Source organism: Vipera ursinii (genome assembly GCF_947247035.1).
Source record: "Vipera ursinii genome assembly, chromosome: 10".
NCBI classification, from domain to species: domain Eukaryota; kingdom Metazoa; phylum Chordata; class Lepidosauria; order Squamata; family Viperidae; genus Vipera; species Vipera ursinii.
Window position 1 is genome coordinate 8,430,850 of NC_139520.1, and position 20,621 is coordinate 8,451,470.

Here is a 20,621-nt window from a genome sequence, read left to right on the forward strand (position 1 = left end):
GACCACAGATTACATTCACTGCTTCCAAGTCACTTCAACAGTTGTATCCAAAATAGAATTGTAAAATCTAAAAGCTTCCAAATATATTTCTTCACCAAGGAAACTGAGCTAATGGGGGTAGGAGAAAGTTGGATGATAGCCCTGCTAGAGTCCATAACTTGCTCATGCTAGAGTCCATAACTTGTGTAAATAGCTTAAAGAATGGAATGCTCTGATTTGGGAACCAACCAACAAGACAACCAATCCTTTTATAGAATCCTCCAATTTCCTCCTCCCATGACCTCCTCTCACCCCGTCACATGGAACCTGGGCTTCCTACCCATGATGCCTCTGCTTGTCCAAATCTTCTCCAAGACACTATGTGGAAGTGCTAAAGTTCGGAAAGAATGCGGAGTCTCTTCATCCAGAGCTTTCGCACTGAAGCCCTTCCTTGGGGAGTAGACTGTTGGCTCTCTACTGCTCATGGCAGCTGACCCCAGGTTGCTGAATGGATTAGAATTTCACCTAGCAGAAGAAATGCTGTGTTGATCACTTCCGTTTGGGATTGAGGGGACAACCAGTTCCTTTGTTTTTGTAGCTTTTTGCCCTTTTTCTTTCTTTAAAAGTGATATCTGAACAAATACGTCTCATTCCTCTTTGAAAACACTGAGATCCAGAGTGATGTAGTGGCTAAGGTGTTGGAGAAGACCTAAGTTCTATTTCTGATTCAACCTCATCAGATGATGATGGGCCAGTCCTTATCACTCAAACTCAACCCTCTCCACATGTTTGATGAGGAGATAAATTGAAGGACAACATATTTATCTTGAGATCCCAGAGGAAAACACACACACACACACACACACACACACACACACACACAGAGGGTGGGGGGGGAAGAACACTGGAATCTAACATGAACACATAGTCTTCGCTGAATGCAATCAATGCTTATGCTTTGTGCAGATTCTTTTTCTTTTGGGTAAGAAAGTTTCCTAATGAACTGAGTGGTTTTTGCAACCTACCCACATACAATATACATATATGAACGTGACAGTGTGACCCCTCGGTCTTAATCAAATTATCTCCGAGTTTATTTAGTCTGGGTGCAGCCCTCAGGCTCAAGTGTTATGCTATACGATTTCTTAACTGCATGTCACTGCTGAAGCAACTAAGAAGTTGGCTCTTCCACTTTGCCCCAACGAAATGAGGCAGGATGATCCTCCCAATGGATCCCTTTCAATCAACCTCTGGAGAAGGAAGTTCTTGCAAGGAATATCCTCAAAAGTGGTTCCAAAGCTTCCTTCTTTCCTTGTTCTGGCTGAGCAGTAGCTCTGACCTTTAATTTCTGTTTGGAGGACAATAGGAAACCAAAGAATGCCTTCCCTTGCTTCCATGAAGCAAACAAAATATCATTTTAAAATATAATATCTTCTTTCCACCGGACAGCTGACGTAAACTATGATCTTATAGTCAGAACTTTCTAAAACAATTGGGGTTGAGTATTATGGAAAGTTCCTTGCTAGATGCCAATCAGCAGCGGTATGTCACTATACCTGATGCATCATCTAGAAGTTTCACTAAACAGAACACGTGAAGATCTCTATATGCTAGTAGGTCACTCTCTGGCGAGAACTGGGGGGAAAAAAGTGAGAGGAGAAGAATGCATGGACTGTGTGCTTTCCAAATCATGCATTTTTGCCATGACCACAAAATCCTTTCCAATAGTGTCATTCAATTCAGAGAGCATCAGTGCACATCTATGCTGATGTGCCCAAGGAAAACAATACCGTAATCCAAAAATCAATGCTGGTTATTCTTTCATCATTCACAATAGTGACTTTGGAGAAATCCTTGAAGAAACTTTCAACACATCTATTGGACGTATTGCTTCAGTTTCCTTGGTGACCTCTAAAAAAACCCACAATTTTCCTAAATCCTCTCATATAAAAGAGGGCCCTTTTTGGAAGATATCTTTATACGCACAGCAGCATTTAGTCCTCACAATTAGGAGAATTAGGACAATGTATTGAAAAGGCTTTTTTAATGAAGTACCTTCTGTATGATTCTACTGATTTCAACAAAGCAATCTAATCTCACCCCAGAGTCATGCTTAAAGTTGCTAGAAGATGTTATAATTTTTTTCAGTAAAAAAAAAGTATAGTAAAAATAAAATTTGCTCCTGCAAATTATGATAGGCTTTATTAATTTGTCAGAACCAACTACATAAATCTGGTAATCTTCCATCTTCTATGTAGGCATGCTGTTAACCAAAAACAAGGGAACAGAACATCTGGATTGGAAGACATTTATTGACATCTGTGCCATTTCTAAGGACAAGTGGAGATGCTTACAATGTTCAATAAGGATGGCTAGAAATAAATATTTGAGGACATGTCTGCTCTCTCACCAATCCATCTATAAGGTCCAAATTATTACAGCAAACAGTTTTGTATGATATACAATTTTTCCAATTATTCAGAAGGCCTTCTCTGTCTCCAGCATGGGTGGGTTAAACATAGCAAGTAGCAGAAGGATGAATAAGAATTTTAGGTGATGACATCAAGATATCTATCTATCTATCTATCTATCTATCTATCTATCTATCTATCTATCTATCTATCTATCTATCTATCTATCTATCTATCTGACTACTCATCTCATTCAATATACTCAATATATGAAAGACCATAACTCAACAATATATGAGCTCCATTTCTTGGCTTTACTGTTAATTATTTTTTTTAATCCCATTTATATCCCGCCCTTCTCCGAAGACTCAGGGCGGCTTACAAGCTTAGCAGTAGCCTTCATTCCATGTATATGCCTGCTTATTAGGGCTTTCACACACACACCCCAAGCGGCATTATTACAAAGTCAGCTGAATTGCCCCCAACAATCTGGGTCCTCATTATCTCAGCTGCTATATGTATTTATTGTCTGGATGTTTTTACTGTTTTTACTGTTGTATTGTTTTATTGGTCTACAATCTTAGAATTGTGAGCTGCCTAGAGCCACTTGGTTGAGTTGGATGGCTACAGAAAATGAATGAATGAATGAGCGAACAAGTGAGTGAGGGAGTGAATGAATGAATAAATGAATGCATGAATCTGAATAGCCTCAATTCAATACCTAGCATTTACAGGAAGATCTAACTCTTGTGGTCCTGTCAACTGATACAGAGAACAACTGTCTTAAGTTATAGGATTCTGATTGGATCTTGGGGATTCCTTCTAGTCCTAAGAACAGAAAATTAAATGACTCAGGATTGGGTAAGGTCTGTTGTAACAAAGGCTAGTTGAACATTTATTGGAGATGTTTTAATTTGTATTTCTACATTGATCAGCAGATCAGAGTCTGTGAATTCAATGTTTCTTCCAGTGTAGCCAGTCTCATTTGAATTTAAGGGATTAATCAGTAACTAATATTTTGAATGCCTCTGCCATAAAGTTGAGCCTTAGGCAATTCTATATCTGAAAGTACATCTCACTTCACACAGTTGGGCTCACTTCTTTGATTTTCTTACTGAAAAGATTGTTTTTAGGCAACTAAATTTGGGAATCTTTTTAGTAAATTTGAAAACAGGTTAATTGCCAGTCTGGTTTATGAAGTAACTCCCTGTTATTGATGTAATTCTGTTTGAGCTTCTATTGTTACTTGTGTTATTATTAGCATGAAGTATTCAATGCTATTCGTATTTTCTTTCTGGTGATATCTGGGTTCCTTGACCATATTTTGGGAGGGAGGAGACAAGAAGGAATTCCTCCCAAATAAACGTATTATGGATAACAGGTTTTCTGTGAAAGTCTTACAGCGGAATCGCTTTCTTTCTTGCTTGCTTACCTTTGTTGTCATCAGCTCCCTTCTTACCACCATGGAATAGGTAAATCTATCAGAGTTAAATAACGTTATTGATCATTATACTGAAGGACGACGCATGAAATCATCTTTACTACCATCTCAATGAATTATGGACTTTAACAAATTAACTAATTCCATTGCAGAAAATAATGAGCCTTAAATAATAAGCACCCTTTATTTTGCCTACTTCCAATGCTATATCAGAGAACTTTGGAATGACTTTTTCACTCTTAATGCTGGTCATGGGCAATTAACAACGCAACAGGGAACAAACTTTCCCCCTAAATATATGGCTAGAGAAATTGGGTGGAACATTTCTGCAAATTTCTCCAAGAACAGAAGAAATTCTCCAGACGTATGTCAAGGGAGGGACCTCGAAGGTACGTTCCACTGCTGAGAAAGCCCCCCCAAGAATAGTTCTCTTGGATGTCTTCTCTTCAGATTTAATGGAAGCGTAGAAAGCCAGGGAATCTGCAGATGTCAATTTTACAATGAAAGATGGGACATTCATACAGGTACTTTTAGAGTCATATTGAAACATGTGCAAAAACCTCTATCCTCGGTCCCTGAGAATTTCTCAGAAATATCCCACTCGCCTGAAAATCATTCAGCAGCAAATTGTCTTTCATTCAAATGAATGAGAACTAGAAATGAAGAATGCAAGAGATTTTCTCTACTTGGCACTTCTACGTGTGGATACATAGATTTGTGTGTACACGTGTATGCATATGATCACACACGCACACACACACAGAGTGGAGCAACAAACCATATACCGTATCTCCACTCATAACTCACTACATGTACCCAAAAAATGAATCTTACACTTGCTGTTTTTAGGGTAGAGAACCCATGGTCCTCCCAAGATATGAAGAAAAATCAGACACGTTCTCAGAACTGTGGACACAAAAGTGGACACAAAAGTGTGCCAGAGGAGAAATGGAATGAAATTGGCCACCTCTCTTTGGGTAATCATAAAAATGTAAACAGAGTCAGGCTTGGTTAGGTTTTACCTGGAAGGGTACCATGGTTGTAGACAAGACTGGGAAGTTTTAAAAAAAATGGGAATAAGGCTAGGGCAAACAACAACATGGATTTGTCTATTAAATCAACAGTTGACCTTGATTTCAAAAGCACTTTACTAGTACATCTCAGAGGAGAACTTTGTAAGCTGCTGCTTCTAATGTCACACTATACTGCTGTAGTTAGCTAGTTGCAAGTTCTACTTAAATATGTTAACAAAAGCCTTAAAGAACATGACAGTGTCCATGCACAAGTGAGAAAGAAGGGGAACCAAGGATTACTGGAAGTATGAAGTAATACCTGGAAGAATGAGGAAAAACCCATACAAAGACTGATGAATGAGTATGCACAGAGGACGCACAATTAAGGTGGGAAGTTGAAAACTGAGGGGGAAAAATGGATGTCTTGAATGGATATGTTCTACACTGCTACATTTTCTAGTAGACCAGGAAAATGTGACAATATATTAATTGCTAGGTAATATTTGCTAAATATTTGCTAAATCACAACTTCTTTCATTAAAAAAAACTTAAACAAAACTCTTCTTTTAATGTGTATAAAGTAGGCAATCCATAATATATTCATGGCTCCATACATGCTTTTGTTTTTATCTGTTAATTGGTTATTAACTTCTGATTATTCTTCTGCTCTTCAAAATAATGAGCAATTCATATTTTATTAAAAAAAGGTTGACGCTACCAAGATCCTTATGTTATAGATACAACATTGACTTCTCCCCAGTATAATGAATAACAATAGGAAGAGAGAAGCAAATTATTGTTTCATTGTTTTCATTGTTTTACAATTGTTTTATTTATTAGTTTTCTTATTATGGTGAGCCACCCAGACTCGCTTAAGATGGGTGGCCGTATAAATCCTTTTAATAAATAAATAAATAAATAAATAAATAACCTGTACTGTACTGTTAAAAAGCTAATGAATGGACAAAAAGAATTTTCCATAGCTCTTCTTTTCACAATCCTCCTTTTGATTAGAAAAAAGGGACTAATTTTGATTATTTTATAATTTAGAAGTAAGACATGCCTCAGCATTAATTAATTCCATAGTCATGTCCCGCCGCAAGTCATCATTTCATATTTATATGTTATGGTTTTATTGTGCAACGTGTGTCTATGTGTTTGTGTGTGTAGAAGCAATCTGTGAGGACAAAGAAGAAGAATGAAAGGGTACAAGAACAACATTTTGTGGCTTTCAAACAAAAGCAAAAATATTGTGAGAAATGTTAAGAAAACTGTGTTAGAGATATCTCTGAAACTAAAAAAAAATGGGGGAAAACCCCTCCTCGCGTGTTTCCTGACTCTTGGTCTTAATTGAACACTCACTTCCTTTTTGAATTTGCAATTTGTGTTCTAGAGGAAGTCCCAAGTCAAATTTTCATAGACTTTTGCATCTTTATTAACAATGGGGTGGAACTAATATTCCACATTGTTCATATGGAACAATGTAGATTAATGCAAAAATAAATATTTCTATCTTTCCACATCAGCTACAAAGCTGGTTTTCAGCGAAGATGCCTCCTACTTCTTCCTACCATGATTAGATACTGTTCAGTTCAGCAATGGAAAACCTTCTGCGTAATTGTTCCCTGAACTTGGCAGCCATCACTGGTATATTAGATGAGAAAGGAGTTATTTGCTAAGATCTCCTATGATTTTTATTATGTAGCACAGAACCAAATCCAAATTGACCAAGACTTTCATGTGCATTCCCAACTTTCTAATCTGGATTCAAACTAAATTCTGATTCTTTTCAACTCTGCGGTCCTTTATTCCATTAAGATTATTTTTTTACCCCACCTTTTTCCATCTTAAAAAAGTCACTCTAACTAGCTTTACAAACCATATAAAAAACTAACCAGTTATGACACCAAACTGTTCAATTAAAAGCAGTAGCTGAAAGAGAAGGACAAAGAGGACAAAGGACAAAGTCAAGATATCAAACTCAAACTGAACCAACTCCCTTTCCAAAAGTACATGTCTTTGCTGACTGCCAGTTGAATGAGGACAATTACTGAATTGGGACTGGGACTTGTAACCAAGTGGGACAAGGGAGGTTTCTCACATATTCCCACCTACATAGGTAAAGGTAAAGGTTCCCCCGCACATGCGTGCTGGTCATTTCCAACTCTAGGGGCCGGTGCTCATCTCTGTTTCAAAGCCAAAGAGCCAGCGTTTGTCCGAGGACGTCTCCGTGGTCATGTGGCCGGCATGACTAGACACCAAAGGCGCACGGAACGCTGTTACCTTCCCACCGTAGTGGTCCCTATTTTTCTACTTGCATTTTTACGTGCTTTCGAACTGCTAGGTTGGCAGAAGCTGGGACAAGTAACAGGTGTTCACTCTGTTACGTGGCACTCGGGATTCGACCCGCCAAACTGCCGACCTTCTGATTGACAAGCTCAGCATCCTAACCCACTGAGCCACCGCGTCCCTTCCCACCTACATATCTTTGAATTAAAGCTCTATATAAGGGATGTAGAACAGCTGACCCATGGAAAGAGACAATCCTTCAGGGAGTTCAAGGCTTCATCAGACCATAGAAAGGCCGTTTAATCCAACCTCAACACAGGGATCCAAGTTAAAATAGCCTCAGTGTCAGGACCCACCCCAATCCACATCTTAGGTAAATAAAGAACTCTTGGAGCCAGGGCTTGTCCAACAGGAGGTTTTACTAGGATGTGATCGGTTGTGGAAATACAACACAGGATCTGGCATTGTGATACAACTTATGCTTTATAAAGAGTTCCCGGTTCAACCCACTCCCTTCAAAACCCATTTGGTCAGACACACATCAATTAAACTTTGGTGTCAACCCTTTCGTGGGAAAGAGGGAACTTCCCGTGTCTTTATGATTATTGCTTCCTTCCTTTTCAGATTCAAATGGAGATACAACCCAGATCCCCCTCCCTTCCCCTCCTTTGTTATTCTAAAATCAAAAGGGTTTTCCCTGGTCTTTGAATGCAGTCTTTGGCCAGGCTGAATCAACACCTTCTCCTCTCCCCTCGGAGAAATGGCAGAATCCAGGGAAGGGACAATATTTTAAACATACATTTATGAATGTGATATAAATGGATTCTGACACTCAGTAGATGGCTGTCTAGTGTTGCTTGAAATTATCTAGTAATCGAAAGCCTACAACTCTCGTAGGAGTTGACTCCAATGGCCAACTGCTGCCATGTTTTTCCTAATGTTCAGTTGGAAAAATGAACATTAAGACAACGATTCCATGTCCTACATTCTGGGATGGTAAGAGAAGAAGATGCTTTTTTTTCTTGGGTGACAGAGGTACCTGAAGATTCCTTCCACTTCCAGCCTCATTTTTTTTTCTTTCCAAAGTGAAACATAACAAATTCCCTCAATCTCTCTTCAAAGCTTTTCATTTCTTGCCCTTGGATAATCCTTGTTGTCAGTCCTTCTGTATTTTCAAGCTTCTCTGGAACGTGCTTAAAATACAGTACCAAGAATTGGAGACAGCGCTCAATGTAGAAACTGCCAAAGATTGAACAGGGTGAAATTATTACTTCTTGTGATTTGAAAACTCTTCTACTATGCAGCCTAACATGATCTTAACTAGCTTTGCGGCTATTACATGTTACATTACGGGCCAATATTGAAAGCTGTGGTTGTGAGAGTTGGACCATAAGGAAGGCTGAGTGCCAAAGAACCGATGCTTTCAAATTGTGGCGTTGGAGAAGACTTGAGAACCCCTTGGACTGCAAGATCAAATCAGTCAGTCCTAAAGGAAATCAATCTGATTGTTCCTTGGAAGGACAGCTACTGAAGCTGAAGCTTAAATACTTTAGCCATCTAATGAGAAGAGAGGACTCATTGGAAGAAAGCCAAATAACAAGGGCTTGGCAATGGATGAGATGGTTAGATGATGTCACTGATGCAATGAACATGAATTTGGGCAGACTCAGGGAGAAAGGGGAGGACACGGTGGCCTGGCGTGCCATGGCTCATGGGGTTGTGAAGATGACTTAGTGACTGAACAACAACAAAAAATTAGCTTTGGAAATATTTTTTCTCACCTCTAACAATTGGTGGGCTCCTGCTTCCTATTCAGTCTCAATGTCTCAAGAGGAGTGAGTCTGCCACTCTGAAACATCTGCAAGCAAGCAACCAAGCTCAGAGAGCATCAACAACTCCATAGGTACACACTCACTGGAAGGAGTTCCAGGTTTTGCCCCAGTTAACCTTATGCTAAGTTCTAATTCAGTCTCCTGCAGATCTTCTTGTTTGACTAGCTCAGCTTTTCTCACCATAGCATCCTTCAGTTCTTATGGAGCTCTACTTGTTGTCATCTGAGCCTGCAAGCCAACAGATCTGGTCCAACACATCTACGGAAGCACCATACTTGGTCCACTGCTTTGCATGCTCATCCCTGTTTCCTAGCTCCTAACTGGAGCTAGGACAGGCTTCTCTTTTAAACTAGCACTGGCGGTGAAATAGCAATAGCACTTAGATTTATATACCGCTTCACAGTGCTTTATCTTTATCTTGGAAGGATGGAAGGCTGAGTCAACCTTGAGCCGGTCAGGATCGAACTGCCAAAGTGTTGGCAGCCAGCAGTCAGCAGAAGTAACCTGCAGTTCTGCATTCAACCACTGCGTCACCATGTCTCTTATAAAGATCTTCTGAAAACACTATGAACTGCTTGATTTATAACTTTATTTGCTGATTAAATGTACAGCCAAACCTCAAAGTTGTTTTTTTCAAGGTCTTGAAGAAAGATAATGAGTTCTCTCAAGTATAAATTGATACATTTTAAAAACAAAAGCGACAGCTCTCAGAAAAACAAACCTGACTAGCATTTCATCACCCTTGTTAAATACACATTCTTGGTTTAAGCAGTAGCTGATCATAGGGGTAATGCACAGCTGTAAAACTCTCCTGGTTGGGTCCATTGAAACCTCCAAACCGAATCTCATAACATAAATTAATTAAACTATTGCCACAAATTTCATGGCGGAATCTCAGGAAATTTCAGCGGAAGACAGCAAACCTCATGAAACCTCACGAGCTTGTGTGATTTTTGACAATTTGCATTGTTTTTCTTTTTCTTTTTCTTTCTTTTTTCTTTCTTTCTTTCTTTCTTTCTTTCTTTCTTTCTTTCTTTCTTTCTTTCTAGTGGGAGGGCACTAACTCAGCATGAAAGATTACTGCAAAAAGCAGCTAATCCTTAGTTTAAGTAATTTTCAACTTACTTTTTAGCAATTTCACAATTCTATGAGGACTACAAAAGCATTGAGTTTAGCTGAATTTTGGACTGAAGATTCATTACGTCGACTATACTTATTTGAAGCTTTATTGTACTGAATACATTATTTACCTTTTAATCACGTAACTTTTAAATTATTTGTTTTTAGACGATTGATTGATTAATTGATTTCTTGTTGACTGCAACCAAGAGCCTCTTGATGGTTTCCAGTTATATCCCTAAAACCGCCAAGATGCAATTACATCAGAGTATGCAACAGGCGGAATTAAGCCACAAAATAAAAAACATCAACCAACCACCAAGAAAGCATTAAAAGTAGATGAAAACTTCTACAAAGCAAAAGTCCTCTTAAACAATTCCGTTTTTAAGAATTTCCTGAGGCCTCACAAGGTGAGAGCTAATTGGATTTTCAGAGGACAGGGAATTCTATAACATCTGTGCTGCCAAAGAGAAACAACTTTACACACCTATATACAATCTGGTGGTCCTAAATCCACTCACTGATGCAAAGAAACTGAACGTGTTTTGTAGTCTCAGGACTAGCAGTATTTACTGATTCTAGATGAACAGCTCCTGGCTTTGCCGCCCCTTCCTTCCTTCTATCAATGGATTTATTTTCAAAGCCAAAAGCTGGAAGAATTGTTGGGAAAGCAGAGGAGACAGATGTCATCCTCCATAAAAATGTTACAAATGGAGCATAGCGAATTCACAACAAAAGCCTTATCTCAAGTATCCCAAATGTCCTTCTGGATAGTCAACAAAGAGAGAGGAAACCAACCAGCCAGCCAATCTTCTGTATCATCTTTTTTTCTTTGGTTGATGGATGGATCCAGCTGGATCTTTTCCTAGATATGATATTTTTTTGGGGGAAGCAAAAGACGACGATGATTTGAGTCTACCACCATCTCAGTCTGATGGAGCTCAGAAGTTGGTCAAAAGGCAGAGAGGTATACAACAATGAAGGAGAATATCTGTAGCTCAGGGTTGACACCAGGGGCCCTTGGTGCTCTCTGAGCTTGCTTGTTCTCTTGCAGACGTTTCATTACCCAAACTAAGTAACTTCATCAACAACATGATGATGTTACCTAGTTAGGGTAATGAAACGTCTGCAAGACAACAAGCAAGCTCAGAGAGCACCGAGGACCCCTCATCTACAACAGCTGGCCTGCAGATCATATCTGTATCCCCAAGTGCCTGTTTGCAGCACGATGACAATCACACCAAATAACAAGGGTGTGATTTTCCAGGGATGCTTGGGACAAAAATAAGTAAAAGCGAGGAGAGAAAAAGTCAAACCAAATGTTCAAGCCTCTGGTCATTCTCTCCCAATCTTCACCCACCACTACCATCATCATTTTTTAAATTTATTCATCAAACAAAAATTACAAATTTGAACAAACAAAACGAAAAAAGTAAAAGGTGACAGGGACGATAGGCATTTTCATGCACTTGCGCACGCTCCCGGTTAAATAGGGGATGAGGTGCACAGAGGTTAAGTTGGAATTGAAACTGAAAGTTAGTAGCCGAAACAACTGCATTGGGTAAGATATTCCAGACTTTGACAGAAATCAAATTTAAAGCGGTTTATGTTAAGTTTAAAGCAGTTATCATCACCATCAGCATCACCATCATCATGATGTTTGTGTATCCTCCCCCAGGCACAAACATCAACCTTATTATACTGTAAGAAATTTAGGAAGAAAGGCAACTCTTTCACTTCTTAAAGGACGGAACGATGCAGAATATAAATGGTTCTACCCTTCTAAGAACCAGCTTGTAAACAGCAGTGAAATGAAAAGATGTGGGTGCGACTGATTCACAGTGATACCTGAAGCCAAATATTTGTATCCTAGGAAAAGTTACATGCTTTTTTTATTAAAGAGTTTTACAAAAAAATTTTTAGAAAACATATCCCCAAAACACACCCGCCCCAAACCACCCCCCTCCCCCCCACTTCCCAGAGCTGAATACAGGGTCATAAATATAATAATCATATTATAACTAAAATTATCCATTATAAAATTAACCAAATTCATAATGTGCTTTAACTCCCCTTTAACATTGATACATTCAAATTATTAAAAACATAATAATAATAACTTAAACAAAAATATAATCAATACTAATACTAAAGTTAATAAAATCTAAAATCTACTCATAAGCTAAATGGAAATTTTTAGTCTCATATTTATTCTGAATATAATCTATCCATCTCCTCCAAACTGAAATATATCTTTCTTGCGAGTGATCCTTCAAATAAGCAGAAATCTTAGACATTTCTGCAAGATTCGATACCTTAAGTACCCATTCTTCTATAGTAGGCAAAGTTACATGCTTGAGGTACCTACTAATCTCCACCACCCCCACCAAATTTGGGTTCTGCGTACCATGATCAACAACACTGCTTTCTAAAGCTTGATATTACTACGCAAGGTAATCTGTTTGGAGTATGAGCAACACAATAGATCAGCTGCTTTCATTTCTCATAATGATTTTTTAAGAATAAAAGGGAAAGAAAAGAGAACTTTTGTTCTGCCGCTTCTGAGTTCTCAAAAGAAAAATGCTCATATCTATTCCAAAACTATTAGATTTAGAAGCTAGGGTTCTCCCCCTCCCCACTCTCAAATCACAACATTTATTTAAGCAGATGAATTATTAATACCCTAACTAAATAGTTGTATGGCTGTTAACTTTGCAAAAATCTAAAATAAGTAAAAACAAGACAAGGAGACAAAAGTCAGACCAGATGTTCCTGCTTCTGGTCATTCTCTGATCATTTTCCCCCAATCATCATCGTCGTCACCATCACCATTATTTTTTAATTTATTTTTAATTTAGTCGTTAAAGAAAAATTACTAGTGTGTGCCTGTTTGTCATGATATAAAACCAGAATTGTGAATCCTGCAAAGTCTATATCCCTAATGGTGATATTCCAGTAGCATGGTTTTATTTTCATCCTGATTTGAAGCTTGCTTGATCCTCAAACACCTCTAATCACTATTGCTCTGTTTTTTTATTGATCTAATATATTTATGGTTGAGTCATCAAAAAAGTCAGTTTGGCCATCTCAACAAGTTCCATTATCTTCATGCCAGAGCAGAAGGCAATATGGAGATGGCATAAAGATTTTCCAAGTCAACTGCAAGACCTTAAATGAGCATCAATAAACAAAGGCAATCATAGTAAAACTTTAAATTCTCTATATATGACCATAGACATTGTGCTCCTTGTACGGGTTATCCTATTTGTGCATCTGAAGTCAACGTGGATAAGCATATGTCATATATGTATATGCTACTATATATTTTTGAGGTTGGATCATTCTTTCCTACTTGGTACCAGTGTTGTAAAGCACAACAATTTTAAAAAAGTGATTCACAGAACAACGAGACAAAATTGAAAGGTTTTATTAAGCTTGATGAAACTATATATTCTTTCAAAGTGTAATGAATTGGTTTTATGCATGGGATTATGGGAAGATCGTGTACGTTTATTATGGGAAAGGTTGTTTAATCCCAATATGATCAATCAAACTGGAAGTAGGCTTTAATGATCTGAAAAAACTTTGAACGTTGTAAATAAATTTTTATATAGAATTGAATTGGAAATCATTCCTAGACTACAACTCAACCCATGGATTTGGACCACATTCCAAATTTGGGTTTCTCTACATTGAATGTCTATGCCTCAATTTTAAAGGTTTTCAGATCAGAACAGACTTTTAGTAATAAGGACTGAATGTATTGTAGTTTATAATCTCACTTGGTGATTTAGATTGTTTTGATCATGGTGATTGGTATAAATGCTTTGTTTAAAGCTCAACAGCAACTTTTAGTCTTTTAAAATAATGAGATTTATTCAGTTCCACAAAATTAAGTGAAGATATGTTGGAAAACTGAAACAGCCATGGTATTTTGAATTCCTTGCTTATTCATCTGCATTTTATTCTTTAATCCCTTTTTGTGTTTCTTTTGCTTGTTTATTTATATACTTCTAAAACATTGTGTTCCAAGATCACTGCAGATGGGGACTGTAGCCAAGAAATTAAAAGACGCTTGCTCCTGGGGAAAGCCATGGCAAATCTAGACAGCACACTAAAAAGCAGAGACATCACCCTGTCAACAAAAGTGCGTATAGTCAAGGCTATGGTCTTCCCAGTTGCAATGTATGGCAGTGAAAGCTGGACCATAAGAAAGGCTGAGCGCCAAAGAATTGAAGCCTTTGAATTATGGTGCTGGAGAAGACTCCTGCGAGTCCCTTGGACTGCAAGGCGATCAAACCGGTCAGTCCTAGAGAAGATCAACCCTGACTGCTCTTTAGAAGGCCAGATCCTGAAGCTAAAACTCAAATACTTTGGCCACCTAATGAGAAGGAAGGACTCACTGGAGAAGAGCCTAATGCTGGGAAAGATTGAGGGCAAGAGAAGAAGGGGACGACAGAGAATGAGGTGGCTGGATGGAGTCATTGAAGCAGTAGGCGTGAGCTTAGATGGACTCCAGAAGATGGTAGAGGACAGGAAGGCCTGGAGGAACATTGTCCATAGGGTCGCGATGGGTCGGACACGACTTCGCAACTAACAACAACAACAAAACATTGTGTCGTCATTAGTGTATTTTGTTATATATCACCAATAACATTTAAAAAAGAAAAAATGATTTATGATTTTACAGAATTTGGACAAAGTTCTTTGCAGGATCAAAGGAAGAGGCCCAAGTGAAGATGCTCCATTTAGTCATAACTATTTGATCACAGGGCCCATAACGATAGATCATCAAAAACTTAGTAAATGTAGTAGAAACCTGTAAAGACAATGTATTTAAAGGGCACTTTAAAGGACACAGGGCACTAACTAGAAAGAGCTGCAAAGCCACACTTCATGATAAATTTATAAATATCCTGCTACTTAATAATATTAAAGCCAAGGTCTTCAAAGCATCTTCAGCTTTTGAAGCTTGAAGAGAATAAAATATTACACAGTCAATTAAGATAGACTCTAAGTTTGGGTGGAAACAATTTTGGAAGCTTATCATTCTAGGAAATGTTGATGAAGTTTTTTGTGTGGTTGATTGTTTGGTTTAATCATTGCTTAATCAAAGCCTGATACTCAAATATGGTAACCAAACTGGATTCTCAGTGTGAAAGGCCTGTTATTATATATTAAAAGAGGGGCTTGTAAGTTTGAGCTTTAGTAAGAACTCTGTAAACTGATGTCCATGTTATGGATTATCTAATAAGGGATGGCTTTCCAACATGCATATTGCTTCAACTGAAAGCAGCCGTTATGAGGAAAAAAAACACACTCCAAAGATGAAAATTTAGTAATATTCCTAGTTGTTGACTCAGCATTTTGCTAGTATTGGTGTTAGCCAAATTAGCTTATGAGTATTAGTGTACAGAAATAAAAATTCCAATTGACACTCATAGAAATTCTACATGGAACATCAACCATCAGTCCTCTTTTTTCCTTACGCACGGAATTTGTTAATATTTCTAAAATTTAGAACGTTGGTGATGAGAATATGAATGTCTTGCCGACTCTGTAGACCGCATGCTTTACATCTATGCTGAAATACCGCCAAATTACAAAATAATATAAACATCTGCAAAATCATTTGCATAAAAGCACATTAAGAAGCTGCTGCTGCTGCTGATGATAATTTAGATAAACCAAACCAAGTTCAGTATTCTATGGAATGCCTTGAAGTCCTCTGGGATTGAGACAGTTAATAAACTTTATAAAGAAACAAATACTGAAGGAATTGAAGTAAAGGACCTCTTTGACAATGATGACACTGGGGAGTAGTAACTTTTAAGAAGTGTCACTTTGAGAACTTCTATTTGTTCCAGAAGAAATCAAAAGTAACATCGATCGCATTATAAAAACAAACAATAAGCAACACAATAAAATAATAATAATGAAATAATTATCAAAGAAAGTCTATACTTCTTCCATTTCAGAAAAAAAACCCTTAAGCTTTAGAGGAAACAATTAATTTTGACATAGGTTTTTCCATTTACAGCTGTCTTCTACTATACATACAGTTGGAGCTTTCATTACCAGCTTACAGGCTCAAATGCCAAATTAACTCAAGACAAGGAACCCATGCATAGTGAAAAATTGCAACACATGTCCACACGCATGGAGCTTACATTTTGATGTCACAAATCCATGTTATGTCACTTTGGACCCACTGGGATTAGGAATAGATGAGCATGATTCAAGACAAAAGCAACTAAAGTTCGATACAACATTAAAAATACAATTGTTTTGCCTCAGTTATATAAAGAACTTTGGCTAAGTTTTCATTGCTTTAAAATCTGGGGTTCAAACTTAATTCTAATCAGCACTGTTTCTTGTGAAAGGTGACAAATATTTATGGCAGAGTAGTTAGCAATCATTGTGCATGCCTTTATTATCAATACATATTTCTTTAGTTGTACAATAGTTATGAAACTGAAGTAAGGAATTTGTTTCTCAACTTTTGCAACTTTAAGACAGATGGGCTTCAAGAATGAAGTTAGTTGGGGAGGTTGCTGCACCTTTTTCTTTTTTAATATCTTAATTGTTTGTTTTTTTTCTTTTTTGTCCTTTTTGGAATTTTGCATTTTAACCTTGTATTGAATAAAATAAATAAAATAAAATAAAAATACACAATGTGTGTCTCATTACTTCCTCCACATATAAATATCATCAACTAACTGGAAAGATCACTATTATTGTTCCTCAATACTAAGAGTGTTAACAAGCGTAAACAAAGAACCAACAGGAAAATAAATTTGTTACCATTTGCCTGAGAAGCTGCTTGGCAGAATTCTGAGGTAGAACAGATGAGGATGACTAAAATTTGGAAGTACAACCTAGTTTAATGCTAGGTGGGCAGTGGGAAGAAAGGGTTTCTATTTTGGGGGGGGTGGTCGCTAAGAAATAAATGGATTTGAGAAAATTTAGTGTACAGTGGTACCTCGGTATTCGACGGCTTCAAAACGTGATGCATTTTGATGTGAAAATGTTCTCCTGGCGGTTTCTTTGGTATCCAGCGCACTGCAAAAGGAAGAGGGGGATGGCCACAGAGGGCGGACAGGAAGTCGGCCGTGCTGACAGGAAAAAGGACAGATAGAAAGTGGCCAAAACAAAGGGTCATGTGGTAAGTCACCTGGTTTGTTTGGCACTCCTAGTTTTTAGTACCCATCAGGCATCCCAGAACCAATTAATGTCAAATACTGAGGTATCACTGAACTTAGTATGGTATTTGATTTTTTTAAAAAAAGCATATGATAAAGTAAATAGGCTTGAATTATGGAATGTTTTGTCTGGCGACTGGTTGCTGAATATGATATAGTAGGTATACAACGTAAATAAAGACTTGGGAGAATAAATAGAATGCTTAATTACTGTTTCAGTGCGGGAAGATAATGACGTGGGGCATCCTCCTAGTGGTTTAACGTATTTACGGATAAACATACGGAATGATTGTGTATATAGAAATATTTTTGGTAGGGCCATACACGCATGTGTAATTTTATAGGTGGATGCTGGCATTGTTGTTGGGTGAGAACCTGATTGATTTGAAGCACAGATCACTTTGATATAGGAAAAGTGAATTGATGAAGAGAAAAGCCAAGGAATCAGTTGTAGGATGAAGTTGGTGATTTTAAAGGAAAAAAAATGCACTGGATAAATCAATGTATAGACATGGTGGAATTAAGAATGGATTGCAATAGAAGAAAGATATGGAGAGTTACAGTGAATGATATCGATGTAAATTAAGGTAGTTATATTTCCTTTTTTTAGTTTTATGTCTTTAATTTCTTTCATTTCTTATCTGCTACTCTTTCTGTACTCTGCATATTCATTACTAAAGGACAATGTGAAGGAAATGTATAAATGTATGCAGGATGATATTTGGTTGAGAACACGATCTGCTTTACAGTCTTGTTTAATCTCAATTGTCATCTTTGACACAGATTACTTCTTTGATAAAGAATAATTATTTGATGAAATAGTGGTTGCTGCAATCAAATAGGCTATTTAACCATAGAATTATAAACACATTAGTCATTTCTCACAGGTTGAATAGAAAATATGACCTAAACTTCCAACTGGGATTAATCACAAGTAAAATATTAACAAGTAATTGATCCAATAATTGGCTACAAATAAAAATGATATCTGAAATACCGAATGAATGAACATGGCGGGGGAAACAAGGGAAAGGTTTTTAGATCATTCTTCTCCCAGTAAGTCTCTCTTTCATTGTGGAAAGTTTGGAGAAGACTATCCCAAATGATACTATAGTATTTAATATAATTATATGTTATGGAACATCTGTTGCCTCTTCTCTGAAATTTCCCTTGTTGAGGTAAACTAGGCCATAAGATGAGCTAGAACAGGGGTGTCAAACTGCCGACCCATGGGCCGAATACATCATGCCGAAACCGCGCTGTCCCCAGCTCCGGCAATGGGGAAAAAGTCGCGTCGCAACACGTCATGTGACGTTGTGAGTTTGACAACCCTGAGCTAGAAGGCCAAGGGTGATGGTACTTCCAAGAGAAAAATGCAGCCACACGTGAGCTCTGGAAGTGGCCTCAGACACAATGGCAGGACCTTTTGGCTGGGATGTGGGTGTACCTACGGCACACGAGGTGGCAATCATAGCGAGTCCAAGGCTGATCCAAAAGAAAGACATGATAAGGTCAAAGAACACCACCAAGCTCAGAGAGCTTCAAGGACCCCACAGTTCAACCCTGAGCTACAAATATTCCCTTCTATCGATAGACACGTCAAAGATAGGGTCTACAAAGGCTTGAACACGCATGAACAATTGACCTAATCTACCTTTCATAAGACCGGATGATTCCTGCCTTTGCATTTCTCCTACACTGGAAAGAAACCCACTGAGACAAGTCCAGGTTAGCCTTCAGCAACACAGAGTCAATCAAAGCCACCCCCTTGGTGGTCTTCTGCCACCCAACTCCAACCCCACAAGCCCGCTTTTCTGAGACCCCCACCCACCCACTACTGCCAACCTGGCACCCAACTCCTTGCAACCCAAGCCCCCTCCGGTGGCCCTGGCCAGGGCAGAGAAGGGGAGGGGGGGGGGAAAATCCCAGACCATCCAGCATGCATCTGTACTTTTGTAACTCCTCCCACCCAATCAACCCCTCCCACCTTCCTTGCCTTGCAGCAGCCTCCCCCCCCCAGAAGAGGAGGAGGAAGAGGAAGAGGTGGAGGAAGAAGAGGAGGAGGAGAGTTTGGTGCCGGCCAAGACTTCGGCTTAGGCGCAGCTTCCTCTTCGGCCACTTTTCCCTGGACTTTTCCGCCCAGGGGAAAGCGCCCGGTCCAGGGAGTCCCAGCTCCCCCCTTCGCCCTGCCCAGCCTCCCCCTCGCCCCCGATGGGAAGTGGGGGGAGCAGCAGCAGAGGGAGGGGAGGGCTCCATCGCTCCTTCCCCTCCGGCTCAAGCCCCGGCGGCGGCGGTGCCTGGCTCTGCCTTCGCCTCCTCGCCTCCGCCGCTTCTTCCTCCGGCAACTCCGACGAGAGACCCCCGCGGAAGAGCCGCCCCGGCTGCCGGCTGCCCGCAACGGCAGCAGCAGAAGCAGCAGCAGCCGCCTCCGCCGGGGCGTCCCCGCTTGCTTGCCCGCCCGCCCTGCCTGCCTGCCTGCCTGCCTTCCTTGCCCGCCTCCCGTCGCCGGCTGGCTGCCCTCGGGAGAAGCCCGGCCAAGCTCCGCCGGGGCGGCGTACCTCGTAAAGGTCCCCCGAAGCCATGCTGGGCTGGGGGCCGGCGGGGGCTCCTCGCGCGCCCCTCTCCTCGCCGCGGCTGGCTCTGCCTGGGCTGGCTCGCGGGTGTGTGTGTGTGTGTGTGTGTGTGTGTGTGTGTGTGTGTGTTTTTCCCCCCCACTCGCTCGACGACCCGAGCCGGGGAAGGAAGGAAGAAAAAAAACACAACAAAACACCCAACCACAACTGTGCTGGCGTGCGGAATGACAGGCTTTGGGGCTCCTGTGCGCAGAATCGGAGGCGAAGGCAGAGGGCGAGAGGCGGCAGGCGGGCAGGCAGGCTGGCTGGCGGAACCGGGAGCAGCGGCGGCGGCGGCGGCGGCGGGGAAGCAGAGAAGCAGCGCTCCGGCGGCGCCGTGTGTCAGCCAGGGAGGGTAGAAGGCGCGCCCCCGCCCGCGCGCCCCCGCCCGCGCGTGGCTGCGCGCGGGTGAGACTCTGCCTTCAGGAACCTCCCCCCCCCCCTCCAGCCCAGGCGACACGAGCGGTGGGTGGGTGGGCGGGTGGGTGGGGGCGAGGGGATTAAAAGGGAGGCGGGTTCTCCCGCGACCCTCGACGCCGCCCCCGGGCCAGGTTTCCCCCTCCCCTCCCCCGCACCTGGGGTCACTTCGGACGCCCGGGCCAGGGGGGGGCTCACTTGCCCCCCCCACCCAGCTGGGTTGGCTTTGCTGGCTCTTTAGTCATTTTTTTTTCAGGGAGGGGAGGTAGTGTTGCGAGTCTGCAGGGTCTGCAGAGGGTCTCTTTT

General features: G+C 40.3%; 1 protein-coding gene across 1 annotated transcript in view; it reads right to left on the bottom strand.

Annotated features, from left to right (window-relative positions):
• Positions 1 to 20,048, bottom strand: part of CDYL2 (chromodomain Y like 2) — a gene marked incomplete at its 3' end in the record, with an annotated part of 64,410 nt that extends 44,362 nt beyond the window's left edge. The window contains exon 1 of the mRNA XM_083370600.1: positions 19,845 to 20,048. Coding sequence (XP_083226726.1) covers positions 19,845 to 19,868 — 24 coding nt within the window. The 5' untranslated portion in view covers positions 19,869 to 20,048. The remainder of the gene's footprint in view (positions 1 to 19,844) is intronic.
• Between the last annotated feature and the right edge of the window lie 573 nt (positions 20,049 to 20,621).